The sequence below is a fragment of the Lycorma delicatula genome, chromosome 2, assembly GCF_047948215.1.
Source record: "Lycorma delicatula isolate Av1 chromosome 2, ASM4794821v1, whole genome shotgun sequence".
Taxonomy (NCBI): Eukaryota; Metazoa; Arthropoda; class Insecta; order Hemiptera; family Fulgoridae; genus Lycorma; species Lycorma delicatula.
The window spans coordinates 14,966,833-14,983,512 of NC_134456.1; the positions used below are offsets into that span (position 1 = coordinate 14,966,833).

Here is a 16,680-nt window from a genome sequence, read left to right on the forward strand (position 1 = left end):
TAATGAGTTTTTGGCAAAGAAAAACATTCCTGCATTTCCTCAACCACCTTATTCACCTGACTTGAGTCCCTGCGACTTTTTCCTGTTCCCGACTTTAAAAAAAAACACCTCAAAGGACATAATTTTGGAACAGTAGAAAACATTAAAAAAATGTAACCGATCATCTGAAGGATATTCCGGTTTCTGAGTTCCAACACTGCCATGAAGAGTAGGAAACCCGTTTGAAGCGTTGCGTGGCTTCCCAAGGGAACTATTTGAAGGTGACTCCATGTATAATTGGATTAAAAATAAAACGTATTTCTGAACAAATCTCATCACTTTATTTACAGACCTCGTATGTTGCAGTATGTTAAGTGAATGTTGGGTGACAAATTTGATACGTTTTTCTATGAAATGAGACCTCAACGGAATCTGTAAGTTGTCAACAAATTTCTATATATTTTTAAAGTTGTGAAATCCTTTTTGAATCACCCGTCCGTGAATAAATTTCTTTCTTTCTTTTAGAATAAATGTCCGTGCGCCATGTAACCGTTTGATTTTCGCCATTCCGCTGACCTTCTTGTCAGAGTAGTACTGTCTCAGCCTTTCATCTCAGGCATGGGTGTTTTCATAGACTTCCGATTCTACAACCACAACCACAAGCTTCGAACTTAGCTGTAAATCAATTATCAAGCTGAAAAAAACTTTTTTTATTTTATATAAAACTAGTTTTATATAATAGTTTTCTCATCGAAAAATACTTCTAGTAAGTTAAAAACAGTTTTTTTTTTATTTCGTCTTCGTCTACCGACGGAGATGGGAAAACAGTAAAATCTTCTTTAACAATATAACGAAAACAGTATGAAAGATTTGTTAAATGAAAAATAAAATGTTGTATATTTTCTAAACTTCATCTGTGGGAAACACAACCTATCTCTTGCAGAAAGAACGTGACTTAATGGACTCAAGTATGACTACGCAAAAAACTGACGTTGCTAATTACGACTATTAAGCGTTATTACTAATCAAGTAATGGAGTTACCTGGATTAATTTAATTATGCCTTAAACTGACCTTAAAGTAGAACAAAAACTGTATTAAAGAATACATCGGCCTGCGGGTGAGTTTTAAGCAACCATCTGGGCACGTCCATGTGTTAGTTTGAAAAATACACTCATCACAAACGACCCTACTTTATTTAATAATTCCACCAAATGAGTGTTTTTGGTTCTATTGTCGATGTTAATGTCGGACTGGTTTTGAACAAATTTATCACACTGAATGATATCTAATTTTCAAAATTCTGCGTATTCTGAAAACCATCAAGGCTAAAATACAATGCGGCTACAAATAAAATAAAAGTAAGGTGTACGTTAAGTTTCCTTTTTTTTAATTAGTCGTCTGCAATCAAAAATAACAAAACTAAACGTGAAACTAAATAAAAGCTAAACGAAATGTAACTAATAAAAATGATTAAATAATAATAGGTATAGCAAGAATAAGGTCGGGCAGAAAAGACAGGTGGCAAGATAGGTCGATTATAAACCGAAGCAGAGGGGGAGAATTGGGAAACAAATTTCTGTGCAACGCCCTTTTATTACAAAAGGTGTGGGTGCGACAAGATAATGGTATCATCAGTCATTTATTTTTTGTATCATCGTTTTTTTCCGTCTCCTCCTGACCTAGCTACCAAACATTTTTTATTTATACATTTATTTGTTATACATTATAATGGTACGGCCTAGTAAAAGGAAACAGTCGACCGACTAATTTGTAGTTTTATCATCGTTCCAAATTACGTATAAGTATTATTATATTTTAACATTTCCTGTAACGGTCGGATGATTTCTTCCTATGTATAATACATACATATTTTATGTACTGCTTGTACGTATTAATATCTGGGAAAAAAATTCCTTCATTGTCTGGCCTTGCTTTTTTATTTTATTTGTATCATTTTATTCTTCAACATTTTTACACAACGTTAAAACAAAAACAATGACGGAACCTCAGGGAAATATTCGGATTCATTACTTTTATTTGATAAACAGCTATTTATTTTTTCCATTGTTTTCTTATAATTAATTTTCAAATACGACAAAACTATACAAAAAAATATATATTCTACGTATAAGATGGGAAAATTTTTTCAGACCTTCAATATACAGCTAATGACGTCGCAGTAAGTAGGAAAGCATAAATAAATGAGAAGCATTTTCTACAATTTACAGTACCTAAATAACTACAGCTTATGTCTTATTTTTTGTTATATCTGAATCGACTAACTTTGAAAATTACCGATTCGCTTCTAAATAACGATAAAATTAGGGGAGGTCTTATAACGAAAATAGTAGTGACAGTTATTATTTATTAATTTATTATTTAAACAAGAACAAAACAAAAGTAATGAAATGTAGTAGAAATAACAAAGATGGACCGCTGAATGTGAAAATAGGAGGAGAAAAGATTATGGAGGTAGAAGAATTTTGTTATTTGGGAAGTAAAATTACTAAAGATGGACGAAGCAGGAGCGATATAAAATGCCGAATAGCACAAGCTAAACGAGCCTTCAGTAAGAAATATATTTTGTTTACATCAAAAATTAATTTAAATGTCAGGAAAAGATTTTTGAAAGTGTATGTTTGGAGTGTCGCTTTATATGGAAGTGAAACTTGGACGATCGGAGTATCTGAGAAGAAAAGATTAGAAGCTTTTGAAATGCGGTGCTATAGGAGAATGTTAAAAATCAGACGGGTGTATAAAGTGACAAATGAAGAGGTATTGCGGCAAATAGATGAAGAAAGAAGCGTTTGGAAAAATATATCTAAAGAAGAGACAGACTTATACGCCACATACTAAAGGCATCCTGGAATAGTCGCTTTAATATTGGAAGGACAGGTAGAAGGGAAAAATTGTATAGGCAGGCCACGTTTGGAATATGTAAAACAAATGGTTGGGGATGTAGGATGTAGAGGGTATACTGAAATGAAACGACTAGCACTAGATAGGGAATCTTGGAGAGCTGCATCAAACCAGTCAAATGACTGAAGACAAAAAAAAAAAAAAAATTATTATTATACCTTTAAAAAATGTTATTAAATATTCCACGCCCGTGTAACAAGAAAATTACAAGTATTACAAGAAAATAATTTTTTTGTTTAATATGCTATTACCAACAATGTGATATGTGCTCATTACAGTACTTCTTCCTTCCCGCAACGGTTATTAAAATATTTTTCCGACTTCAGATCTTCCCCGTCGTAGTAATCGTTATTTTTAATTGCTTATTCAGCTTATCAAAAAAAAGGTGTATGTTCTTTTTACAATTTTAAAAAATAAACGTTACTAATTTAATTACCTACGCTTTAAAAAATTTTCGATAATTGAGAAACTATTAATCCAAAATCGGCGAAACTGGGCGAATACATAGAGAAAAGTTAAACTTCACACAATTAACAGGGTTTGCTTTCAGTTTTTTTTTTTGCGCGCGTTTTACGCGGATGGTTAAGTCCTTTAGATTACAGTAGTCAAAAATGTGTATATTTCTTTAGTTTTTTGATGACCAAATTTCGATAATGAAATTAAATTACATAAATTAATAGAAAACAGACCGGGGATTAACGTAAGAACATCCTCGATCTTTTTTTTTATATTATGAAGCAAATTATTAACTTTCAAATTCATCTACAAATATATACAACGACTAGTATAGTTTTCCGTTGTTATTACAACCTAAAATGTAAGGTAGATGAACAAGAAATATACTGATTAGAAGTATTTGTTTTCTGTATAACTTTCCTACGCCATCATCATACGTCGTTTTTTAGTTATCCGTTAATTTCAAAAATGTGAAAGAAAGGTTTTGAGAATAACGAACAATTTATAACAATTCAAGGAATGTGAAAATAGACTTTTTTGAAAAAAGAAAAAAACCTAGTTTTAGAAAATAGCATTGAAACGAAAAAGATAACACTTTTACGTTCTTTAAAGTTTACTTTTTCAAGTCGATGGCAATTCGCGTAAGTCGCTAATAATTTTTTTTCGCATCATTTAATCGATTCTTAAGCAAGAATTTAATACCTCTCAATGCGGTTATATTTAAGCAGGTTTTCCTTTTTAAATTTATTTTATTTCAAACTTAGTGTTATTATTTAAAATAGGTAAACCTACGACGCTGTCCGGTACGAAAAAATAAAGAAACTGAAATCAATGTTGTAATACTTTCCCGGTATCGGTTATTTATTTTTATATAGTGGAAATATAATTATACATGAAAAACGTTACCTAAAAGTTTAAATAAACCAAAAAAACTTTTAAAAATTCAAAAATCGATATTTTTAACTTTGATTGGCTCCCCCACCCACAATAATGTCTCCAAAGTATTTTTTGGTTCACTTGTACTACCACTATGCCTAGGAAAATATGAAAAAAAATCGGTTAAAAAATATGCAAAGTTAAACGGGGTATTTTTGGAGAAAAAACGGTAAGATAAGCATGCAATGCAGGCATATACTGAGCTTAATATAAAGTACGGTCACGCTTGCAAAATTTTGAGAAAATTGACCCCAAAACTTTACCGACAAATTTTCCCATATACACGAATCTCTGAACGAAATTTCATCAAAATCGGTTTATTCAGTCGAAAGTTTTAAGCTTCAAACACGCAAACACACCTACATACGTACGAACATTACCCCCCCCCCCCCTAGTTTCTTTTTGTTTTTTGGGATCCCTGGGTAATGAACGTCGAGAAATGCCAAAAAAATTCCATACCCCATTTTTTTTTATGGCTCTTACCTCTACAGATATGATATAAGGAAGTAAAAATCAGTTAACAAGAAATGCAAAAACGACAAACCTGCGTCTTGGTAAAAATAAGAAAAGAAATGGAAAAATTATTATAAACGTACTGCTGTAAACGTGGAGCCATTAATCATGCAGGAGTATGTATTATTTTGGGTTTCTTCAATCTTCGGTAGAAAATATTTTTAATTTAAAAGAAAACCTTTTTCTTACAGAAATATATATTTTTTTTAGAAATATTAGTAAAAATTCAACATTAATATTATCTTAAATAATATAAACACAACTATTAACTAAAAAAAGACAAAAATAAAATCCTACGTAACATTAAAATATAAAATATTACATTAAGCGAACACAAAACACGCTTAAGGTCAGGTCAGTAAGAAATATGAAGGCGAACCGAAAAAGTGTAGGAAGTATACCCACATCCCTTTCTTCAATCTTGTAACAAATTTTTTTAACGTCGGGATTAATATGCAATATCATAACGCCTACCCTATATTGTTCCAAACACATACTATTATAGTAATTATAATCGCATTACAAAAATGATTTTATCACAAAATACGCCAATTTTAATTTAATTCATTTCAATTAACAACCGATACAATACTAAACAATAAATTACAAGCGAGCCTTAGATGACGCTTCTTAAAAGCCAAACACCAACACGAATACGAGAGGTTATCTCTAAAGTAAAGACCGTTTCACTGTAAAAAAGATTTATTCTGAAAACTTTATAAATATATATTTTTCTCTTAAACTACATACCTTATATTTCTCTATATAATCGTCACGTGAATTAGGACATTTATCGTAGCGACACAACAGCTTCAATATATCCTCATCTTATTCTTCTGCCGCCGGTCCATTTAGGCACTGATTAACAGCATTTTTAAAGGTCACCCGCGAATCGCTTACCGCTCAAAAATTCTTTCATTTCCCAAACAAATGGTAATAAGAAGGAGCTATGTCCGGACTATACGGCGGGTGATCGTAAATTTCCCATCCAAATGTTGTCGGTAAATCACATGTCGGACCCGCAACATGTGGACGTGCATTATCGTGCGACAGGACAACGCCGTCGGTCGGCCGCCCACATTGCCGAGTTTGAATAACGCGCCTTAAATTACGTAGAGTTGGTGATTGAGGATGACGCCATTCGCTTGACTGCAGTTTTCTCTCTGGCGCGTAATACGAAATCCATATTTCATCGCCGGTAACAACTGAATTACGGAACTCGTCGCCTTTTTCTGTAGCGCATCGAAAATTCCAAAGCAGATCCCATTCGGATTTTTTTGTGACTTCCCTTTAACAAATCCAACGTGCGCAAACCTTTCTGAATCCTAAACGGTCATGAACAATGCGACCGATAACAGCTCTTGAAACAAGAAAAAGAAGGGCCAGGTCGGAAATCGTTGAGCGACGATCTTTTCTGATTTCAATATCGATGCGTTTCAACAAGTCCTCGGTGATTACCGAGGGCTTCCCGAACGTTCTTCATCAAACACATTAATTCTGTTATTTCTAAACCTTTCACGCCAGTTTCGGACGTTTCTTTCATTCGTTACATTATCACCGTACACAGCAACCGACTGCCTATGAATTTCAGCCGACTTAACGTTTTGATGGTTTAAAAAACGTTTGACTCCACGTATTTCACAGTCGGCAGCAACATCGATTTTGCAGTTCATTTTATAACATAAAAACTCACACGTAACCAAAGATACTACAACACAAGAGCTTTCAGACGGCAATGCGGTGTGTACATTACTAGCGTGGCCGTGAACGACACAGGTTCGCCAACCTTAAGGAGGGAAATTTCCCAGAGGTCTTTACTTCCGAGATATCTTTCGTACATAAGAAAACAACTGTTCGTGAAATTCCACTACCGTGAAAATCAAACATACGGTGGGCGCTACCGCTTGAATTTTATCGAATACAAAATTACGTCTTCTAATAATTAATTTCATTGCACTCTATAAGCAATTAATCTTTAAAAAAACTCGACCGATTAAAAGGCTCAACACACAGTCAACTCGTTGCTCCGACCGTTGGGCCGATCCGAATCGTTTTTTAACAGTACTTATTGAAATTTGGGTACGATGTAAATTTTTTAGATGTAAATTTATCTATCGAATAACTACAATATTGATGGAGTAATAAGCCTTTAATAGAAAACGCGTCGTATTTTACATGTTTAGTAATATTTTCCAAACTCAGACTAAATTAGTTTACCTAAGAAGAGAGATAGCTGTACGATTAGTACATCGCGTATTAAAATGAACTGGATAAACCGCTTTCGAAAGATCGGTGAATCGGTAGAAAATGTTTTATCGTATTTTTTTGTGAGCAATTACGAGAGATGTAATTTTTATAATGACCGCTACTATATGCTACATGCGTATAGATAAAGATGTCGGCGAAATACTATGATGCACTTCATTTTAATGTTATCATTGCGTATCACATAAAATAAAACCGAAGCTAAAATCTATTATTTCAATATGTACTCATCTGCAAGTTAACTACATATCTCGATTTGTGTATATTTTGTTTGTACGAACTGAGCGTGAACACCACAATAAATTAATAAATTAGACAAGTGTAATAAAATTCTGAGGTGATTCGCAACTTTTATTTAGTTTGATTAAACTAGGAATTTAAAACATTAAATATTTAACAATTGACCGTCTCCTCTAAAAAAAGTAATAATAAAAATACGTATATTATAAATAAGTTTTTGGCGTTCACTCGTTCATAATGTAATAATCAAATCCAGTTTGGGGAAAATTCTTACAAATTAGATTTAAAGTTGATAAAGTTAGAAAATTATATTTAAATAACTTTCTTTGGATTACTTTTTATTTCGAACGAGTAACGTCGGTTCACCTTTCCCTAATCAAAAACCATTTAACGGTTATGATTTGGTAGCCGAGAATGTACGTTTAACAAACAATTTTTTAAACGATAAAAATTAAATAAAATTTCTAACGCATCTTTCATATAATTTTTTTTAGGATTTTTAACGGGGTTTTCTTCCCTCATCTCTTGGGAACCTGTTTTTGTTACTGCTCAATGGGAATATAAGTTATCTAATATTTATTAAGTTTTACTTAATTGATACATTATACGTGAAATGAAACAGCTACTCAAACAGTTTTTCATACGAAAAAAATCGTTCTTTTAAAAAAATTTCATAAGAAAAAAATCGCACGGGGTCAGATAGGACGAAAGTGGAGGCTAGGGAAAACAAGCCCTGTCATCTGGTCCCCGGCGGCCGAACCAGCGGTCGGGGAGAATTTCATTCAACCGATCACGTACAGCATTATACCAGTGAGGAGGCGCACCATCTTTTTGCCAAATAAAGTTCTGCGGTTCGTATTGCAGTTAAAAAAAGAGCCGTAGCTGTAGCGTATCGAGATAGTACGTTCCAGACGCGCTTTCTTCCGCAAAAAAGAACGGCCCGTAAGCTTGCCGTCGGGATACGGCACAAAAAACATTCAGTTTTTAGGAGCCTCGTTCACGACGCACTATTTTTTGATCCCCGGATACGCACATTATGAACGTTTACTTTTCTATTAACATGAAATGTCGATTCGCCGCCGAATACGACACGATTAAGTTTTCACCGTCACGGTGCATCATTTCATTTGCGAAGCTAGCGCGCAAACCATGATCTGGAGACTTTAGAGTTTGCGCACGCTAAAACTATTTGAGTTGCTCTTTGATTTCATCTACGATTGATCAATCCACTTGAAACTTGATAAATAATACGTAGCTTTAAAACCCAGATATTAATTTTCAAACGTACGGTATTTCAATACAAAAAAAAATTAATTATACGATTTGGAATAATTTCCATATAAAATACTTTCCCTCAAAAAATTCTTGTTCAAACCCAAAACCGTGTGACATTTGAAAGGATTCAATTAAACTACACAAATCGTACGGTCAGATCCCCGCTGGAAGTTTAAAGGTACCTTACTGCAAGATTTATTATAACATTAATAATAACTATAAACGAGAACATCACACATCTCCCTTAAAATGGAAACCGCTCTCAAATGATCGTTTAATATGCAGAAAAAAAAAACAGTTCATAAGAAAATTAAATAAAACCTGCAGCTTAGTAAGTTTCAGAGCTTGAATTCCCATAGCTCCCTTCTATGCAAAAAGTGTGCTATATAACTTTTTATTTTTTCTAGCATTACCATACAATACTCTTTCTATATATAAAATATTGTTAATAACTTGTAAAAGCTGGAATTTTATGTCGATGTTTTGTTATTGGATTACAAATCTTCTGCTTTTATTATCGTACAAAATTTAATATATTTATCAAACTACTTCTTTGTCGTCCCTATATGTTATCTATTTTAATAAGTTGTGTACAGTTCAAGAACAGTGACCGATTGTTTTTTTTTTTTAGCATTATCTTTTATGTTTATCGGTACAATAAAGCGATTAAATATACCAGTACTTACTAAAAATTCATTTTATTACATATAAAGTTCTTTTTTGTAGAATAGTTAAGTAATCGAATACTAATAAATAAAAAATGTAAACTGTGGATTTTTCATAAAATTTCAGAATTATACAAAACATGTTACAACGAACAAATCAAAATTACAAAAAGCACTTTATACAAAACTATAAAATTTTATATTTGTATTTAAAACGCTTGGTATTTAAATCGATATAAAAATTTATACGACGTTAAAAAAATATCAGCTTAAACAAAGTTCACCGCTTTAATTTTTTCTGGAACATATAATATACCAAAAAACTAACGCGGAAATATTCTTTAAAACTTTTACTTGTGTTTATAAAATAAAACAAATTTTTCATAATTTTTTGACGAGCGGTTATCGAATAAAGATGAGATAATAAACTACTCAAACTGCTTATTTATTTGATATTGTAGCTATGTGCCGGTAATACTTTTCATACTTCTTCCGAATATGATGCGTCGGTACAGTCGTAACGGCTAATAACTAATCATTATACTAGTGCACCGATTCATTACTTACAATTCAAAAGCAGTAAAGTCTGAAGACGTAAGTACAAAACTTATAAACAGTTTAGCAACAGGAAACCGGTTAGAAACGGGTTTTTTTATAATAATTATAACAAAGTTAAAATTAAAATAAATATAATAAAAATAACATTTAAAAATAAATATCCAAAAAATTACAATATAAAATAATAAGTAGAAATAAATTCTACAATATTAACAGAAACGACAATAAAATTAACAAACATATGTAATCCAAAATATAAAAATCCTTTTCGGCATCCCAGAAGGTGGAGGTAGATTTCACCGGTGCTAAGTAGCGAATAAAAAAAATGTCCACCTTAAAGTTAAGAAAAACTTTAAATTTATTCGATACAATGGTTGCACGTGCAAAACGTTTCACGTGTTTAGCATACAAGCTCCATCTTACCGTTCCAGCAAAATTTTGGTCATCCCTTGCCGTAAGGGTTGGTCATATCAAAAATTATTTCAGACAAAAGTTTTAGGTAATATTTAGAGGACTAACAACCACTTTAAACCGATTCGATACTGCGTCTATTACGGTAGGTATGTTTTTTTGCCTTCAAATCCCTTTTTTTTCACCCCCTGGGCCAACGGTTGGTTATATCAAAAAACTTTACTTAAATACGTTTTAGGCCGTTATCTGAAGAACAGTAAGAACTTTAATCGAATTTGATATTTTAATTAACAAGAAAGTTATGACAATATTTTATTTTTTTGAAAAAGCCACCCCATTTCCACCCCCATGGTCCGATTTTGGCCATTAACGAACTCAATCGACATTTTGGGTTGAGTTATTTTTAGGGAACAATTTGAAAGTGATTGGTACAAAATTATTCCAGTTATTGTGTCCGCAAATAAGCGAAATATATATATATATATATATATATATATATATATATATAAACATTTGAGCTGACAGTGGTTTTGGGGTCTGGGGGATGTGAAACGCGAAGATATTTCAAAATTTTTGCACAAGTCGAATCATGGTACCCGTTACAATAGGTAGCTTTTTATGAAATCTACCTAAAAATGTATAGAAAAAATAAAAATAAAAAAACTTTAAACCCATAGAATGGAACAAATTACTTATTTAAAATTATTGAAAAATATGCAATATCTTTCAAACGAATGGAAGTATTCTTGCCAAGATATTTACAGAGCTAATAATCAGCATCTATCTCAATGGATTTTCTACTGTTGTAAACGGGGTCCATCTGTAAAACAGAAAACCAGTTAAGTATATAATCGTGTAAATTTGCCATATGCTGTATTTATTTTACGTGTTATCTATATCTCTATAAGTTTGTACATTATTCTGTTATGTACATTTTCTTCGTGAATGTGCATCCGGTCTTCCCTATGTATGATTTATTACAATCGCTGCAGTTTGTGTTTATACTCTTCAGTCGCTATGATGTCAAGGTGCATTTTGTTATTGCAACGTACGAGCACGTTTTATGTCAATTCTTTCTAAATTTACATATTACCGATTGTTTTTTAGCACATTATCTTTAATGAAGGTAAGTAACTCTATTAACGTACGCCAGATGTAATGAATTAAGTATACTTTGTATGGTTGTTGGCCGATAAAGGCGTACGTATTATACAAAGTAAGAAATCAAAAAAGGCCGCTTCTGTTACACGGGGCGATTAGACTTTTTATAGATAATTATAATTTATCTTATTCGATTACAAACTTATTATACGTACTACGATTAAATGTTCTTTCTAATCTTTTAAGGATGGACGTTGTTAACCACACTGCCACCAGAAAACTCACTGAAGAAATTGTTGAAAATATACATAAAAAAAATTTTAATATATATAAGAAAAACTAGAATACACATTAAAAGTAACGCATCGATTTAATACATAAATAATTTAATCGTTTATTTATCGAATATTAATAACGAAAGAGGATGTGAAGAAAATTAAGCACGTACTACGTTATGATCATAAGATATGTCAGGAAGGACAGTGTATAAGAATAACTATCGAGAACCTTTTAATATTATCAGTAAGAAAAGAAAACATAGTTTTTAAACAAACAAACTCAGGTAGTAATTTAATTTATAAAAGCTTTTACGCATACAAAAATGATTATGAATCCGCATTATCATTCAAACAACATAAAAAACCAAACTTACCAAAATATTCTCCTTCTTCTTCTTGTTTTTCCATTTCCTCTTCAAGCTGCCGAGTTAGTTCTTCAATTTTCCTTTCGGCTTCAGTAGGGCCCTATAAAGCATTAAACAAACATTTAACTGCAGAGCCAGATTTTTTTTACCGAGACAACTGTAGAAATTATTACTCAAAGTAAAAATGTACGTTCATAATGGAGTGAAGAATACAAAATATAACCCTATTGGAATCCTAAATAAATGGAAATATAAATAAATTAAAGGAAATATAAAGGAAGCTCAATAACCAGATTATACTCCACATGAAATGAATCTAAATCATTATAATTATAAAACATATAAAATATTTCAACTAAAAAAAATTTAATAAAAAAATACGGAAATTACTATAATAGTCTCACTTAAAATAAATAAATTAACATTTCAAGAGGTGATTAGGTTAAAATACCCTTCCCAAGGGTTATCGAGTATCAGAAATGAAGTAAAAAATCAATACTTACTGCAAATATTCACGCATTAATTTTATTTATATTCTGAAAAAAGAAGAATATTAACAAATTCTTCTACATGAAGATTTATTTTATATAGCCCTTAATACCAAATTATAAACAAAATGAACCTTGAGGTGAGGAAACGTGACAAAAGTCACCCTCCCGTTTGTGTTTGTCTGTGTGTGTTTCACACACGCCTGTATATTTTTGGTCGCATGTACATAAAATTAAATAAAATTTACTTCGGTTAATTTTTTTTCTAACCCAAGATTTAATCATCTCGGGTTAGACAACAAAATGCGCATTTCTTTATATATTTCCTGCATACTAAGAAAAAATTATAAAGTAAAAATATAAATTAGCAATAAATATACACAGTAACGCACAAAATAATCCAACATTTGTTTTGGCAATAATCGATTAAGTTAATAAATAATGTGTTTTATTTTGGCAGAAGTGACAGCAGTTTATGAATATTAGTTTCTCTATTTCTGCATGCGCCGTTTGTGTACTATTTCAAGATGGCTGACAAAGGAAGACCGACTATTGAATAGCGTGTAAAGACCGTGTTGTGTTTTTTAATAAAATTAAAGGTACGGTGCTTACAAAAAGACGGTTTCATGTGCATTTTCAAAGTCGGTGGTCGCCCTCATTTAAAACAATACATACACTTTATGAAAAATCTAATAGTGACGGTTAGGTATTTAAGAGTAAAAGTGAACGCTCTGCCGGTTTTTGTTCTCCATAGAATGTCAAAACTGTCAGAGCAGCGTTGTTGAGGAGCCCGGGCAAATCAACAAGAAAAGCAGCAGCACAACTTGGAATTCTAGGCGATCTGAGCGGCAAACTTTAAAACCCGATTTGCATTTGTATCCGTACAAAATAACAGTGCTGCCTAAATTAACAACTGACAACAAAGATCAAAAGAACGGCATTCGCTGAACGGGCTGCGAACCAAGACATATTGTTGAACGATGTTTGGTTTTCAGACGAGGCACATTTTCACCTAGTCGGGGTTGTTAATATTCAAAATGTGCATTTTTAGGATTCCAAAAATTTACATGTGCTTCATGAAAAGATGCATCACGCTCCAAGAATTAAGGTACGTGAGTCACGGGGTAATAGGGCCATTCTTTTTTGAACAGACGGTGAACATAATTTAAACATGCTGGATAATAATTTTGTTCCTCAGCTTCTTACAAAAGGGTTTCAATTATAAAACAATCGGTTCATGAGGATGTAGCCAGACCGCACACGGCTAATGTTTTAGACTTTCTGCATCAAACCTTTAATGCAAATCTCATTTCAAACTGATTTCCTAATCGTTTTGCATGTCCTGATTTGAATCCGTGCGATTACTTTCTTTGAGGATTTCTAAAGGAAAAGATTTTTCCTAAACATTGTCATACAGGGATGGAACTGCAAGTGTTGATCGTAGAGGCGTGTAACAAGATAACCAAAGATATGTGTTGTCGAGTTATTAACAACATAGGAGTTTCTGTTGAAGAAGTTGCTAGATGAGACGGTGGTCATATTGAACATGTGATAAGCAGAAGAACATAATCTCCAGCTATATAGTAAACAAAATGTATTTCACTTTTCTGTATTGCGATTTAAATAAAATTTTTTAACGAAACCTAATGTCGGATCATTACGTGCACCATCCTGTACATATCAAAATATTTATTCTTAAAATCTACAAATAATATGATGCATAAATATCATAACAAATGTACAAACAAATCATAAACTACAATAAACTGATATCTCTATTGCCTATTAATGTACCATATTTTATAATATAAAATATATAAAAAAATAAATATCGATAACATCAGAATGAAACAGGCTAAGGGACAGTCAATTCAAAATATGGACATTAAAGTAAAATTTCTGTATGATATTATGCGATGAAATAGATAATAAAACTTAAATTTTCTACATTTCAACGACTTCAGCATTTACCAAACTACGCATAGATCAATGTAATATATAAAACTACAATGTCTAACAAAACATCTGAATATTTTTCCAATTTCATATATGTAATTAAAATTTAATAAAAATTTCTTTAAATTAATAATCAATAAAATAAAATATGTTAAGAGTTGAAAAAGAGTTCCTTAGATAATACATTTTATTTAATAAAAATAACAAAATATAAATTAATATAAGTAAACAACATACAAAACAAAAAATAATAAATTTTATTACTCGAAATAAATTATTTATTTATTAAATAAATAAATTAAAACAATCAAATATAAAAAAAAATTTAGAGAAAACCTATTATATCTGCAGAATGAATTAAAAAACATGGCTTTTAAATGAGATGTTGATCATACATTGGAATCTATTTAGATCTCATTCCATGTAAATTTACACACATAAGGAAATTCCTGTGTTGTAGATACCTTATGAAACTAAAAGAAAAAAAATAAAAGGAAAAAGTAATTTCATTTCAATTAATTAATTAAAAAATAATTTGTTCGTAAAATGAAACAAACAAAGACACGTTTAAGGAAAAACATCAGTCAAGTGAAATAAAAATCAAAAATAAATTAGAAATCAGCGATGTATAAATGTGAAAAATGAAATTCTGATCTTAACAGTACAAGAGCGATGTAAAATTATTTTACCCCTTAAATAAATGTTTTGAGTCTATATCAAAAGTTCATTCATTTTTTTCATTTAATTAGACTTTTTTATAATTTTTTTAACACAATAATGAAGAAACTACCAACAGAAATAAAAATATAAATTTTATTACTTCTTCCTACTGTGATGCGGGACTATTTAACTTCTGCTTAAGGAAACTGACAGCTTCATAAAAAACAAAATGTTAAGTCAGACTATATCTGTTAACAAAGTCACTTTAAGCCATATGGAAAAATCGCATATAAGTATCCAAAGAAATTGGTGTAGACCTGTACTCAAGGATTGAGCCATTTTAAGACAATATTACTGCTCAAAGTTCTGATAAAATCCTCCATTTTGTAGGTTAAAAATAACAATTGTTACATATATTGTACTACGAAAAACTTCAGAAGATATGCTTCTGTTGTACGGTCAAAGTTAGTAGCTCCCAACTTTGTGAATGAGACTACCACCAACTCTAAAAATAAAAAAATAATTAAATTTTATTTTCAAAATAAGATTATTTTATACTTCAATTTATCATGATCTCAATTTGCAAGAATAAGTTTAGTTTTGTTACAAGGATTTCCAACCTTAGAATTTAAAAAGGAATAATTGTACCGCAACTTGGGTAGAGCTGAATAATCCATTCTTTCCAGTCTTTTTTTAACAAAAGTAGCACACAACCTCCTACATATTTAGCGATTTTGGCAGAACCTTTTTGTACATTATAGTCATTTGCCAGTATTTCAGTCGTTCTCTTTGTAGTACGGTCGGCTCAGACTTGCATTAATCATTTTCTTAGAAATTCAAAACGTGGTAATTATGATTTAAAGTTAATCTTCCTTTGAACAGTACAGATTACTGTTTGAAATCAGATTCACTAAAGCATCTGAATAGTGTAGACAGCAATTCATGTAGCGTTTCAAATTCACAAATTCAGTTAAAGAAATGTCAAAATATTTGGATAGTTACTTGGAATTTGGGTTCACAATGTTAGATAAAAGCAGGGAGGAAAAGCCAAATGCGTTACTTGCACTGAAGTTCTATCAAATGAGTCCATGAAACCTTCAAAACTTCAGCAGTATTTACAAACTAAACATAGTGACTGTACAAATAAAACATCTGAATATTTTCTCACTAAGCTTGTACAACTAACCGAGTGTAAGAAATCAAAGAAGCTTTGTATTAAGTTCAAACACTAATATAGTCATTCTTGTTTCCTTTAAAGTTGTTCATATGGTAAAAAGGACAGCCACATACGACAACAGAAGAGCTAATTCTTCCTGTAGTGAAGAGAATATTATCATGTGTGATGATAAATATACAAAGAAATTCTCTTCAACATCATTATCAAATAACACAATAAAAGATGAAATGATGAAATTGCGGAAAATTTAAGCAGTACATTGGTTGAACGACTGCAATCAAGTAGATATTTTGCATTGCAACTGGATGAAAGCAATTAAATTTCAGACAATGCAAATTTATTATGCTTTGTTAGGTATGAATATAATAATAACATTTATGAAGACATGTTACTTTGCAATGCGGTACGATTACACGCTACTGGTGAGGCTATGTTT

General features: G+C 31.4%; 1 protein-coding gene across 2 annotated transcripts in view; it reads right to left on the bottom strand.

Moving 5' to 3' along the window:
- Window positions 1-16,680, bottom strand: part of jub (LIM domain-containing protein jub) — a 160,413-nt gene that overhangs the window by 137,042 nt on the left and 6,691 nt on the right. For both annotated transcript variants that reach the window (XM_075358326.1, XM_075358327.1), the window contains exon 2: window positions 11,973-12,063. In XM_075358326.1, coding sequence (XP_075214441.1) covers window positions 11,973-12,063 — 91 coding nt within the window. The remainder of the gene's footprint in view (window positions 1-11,972; window positions 12,064-16,680) is intronic.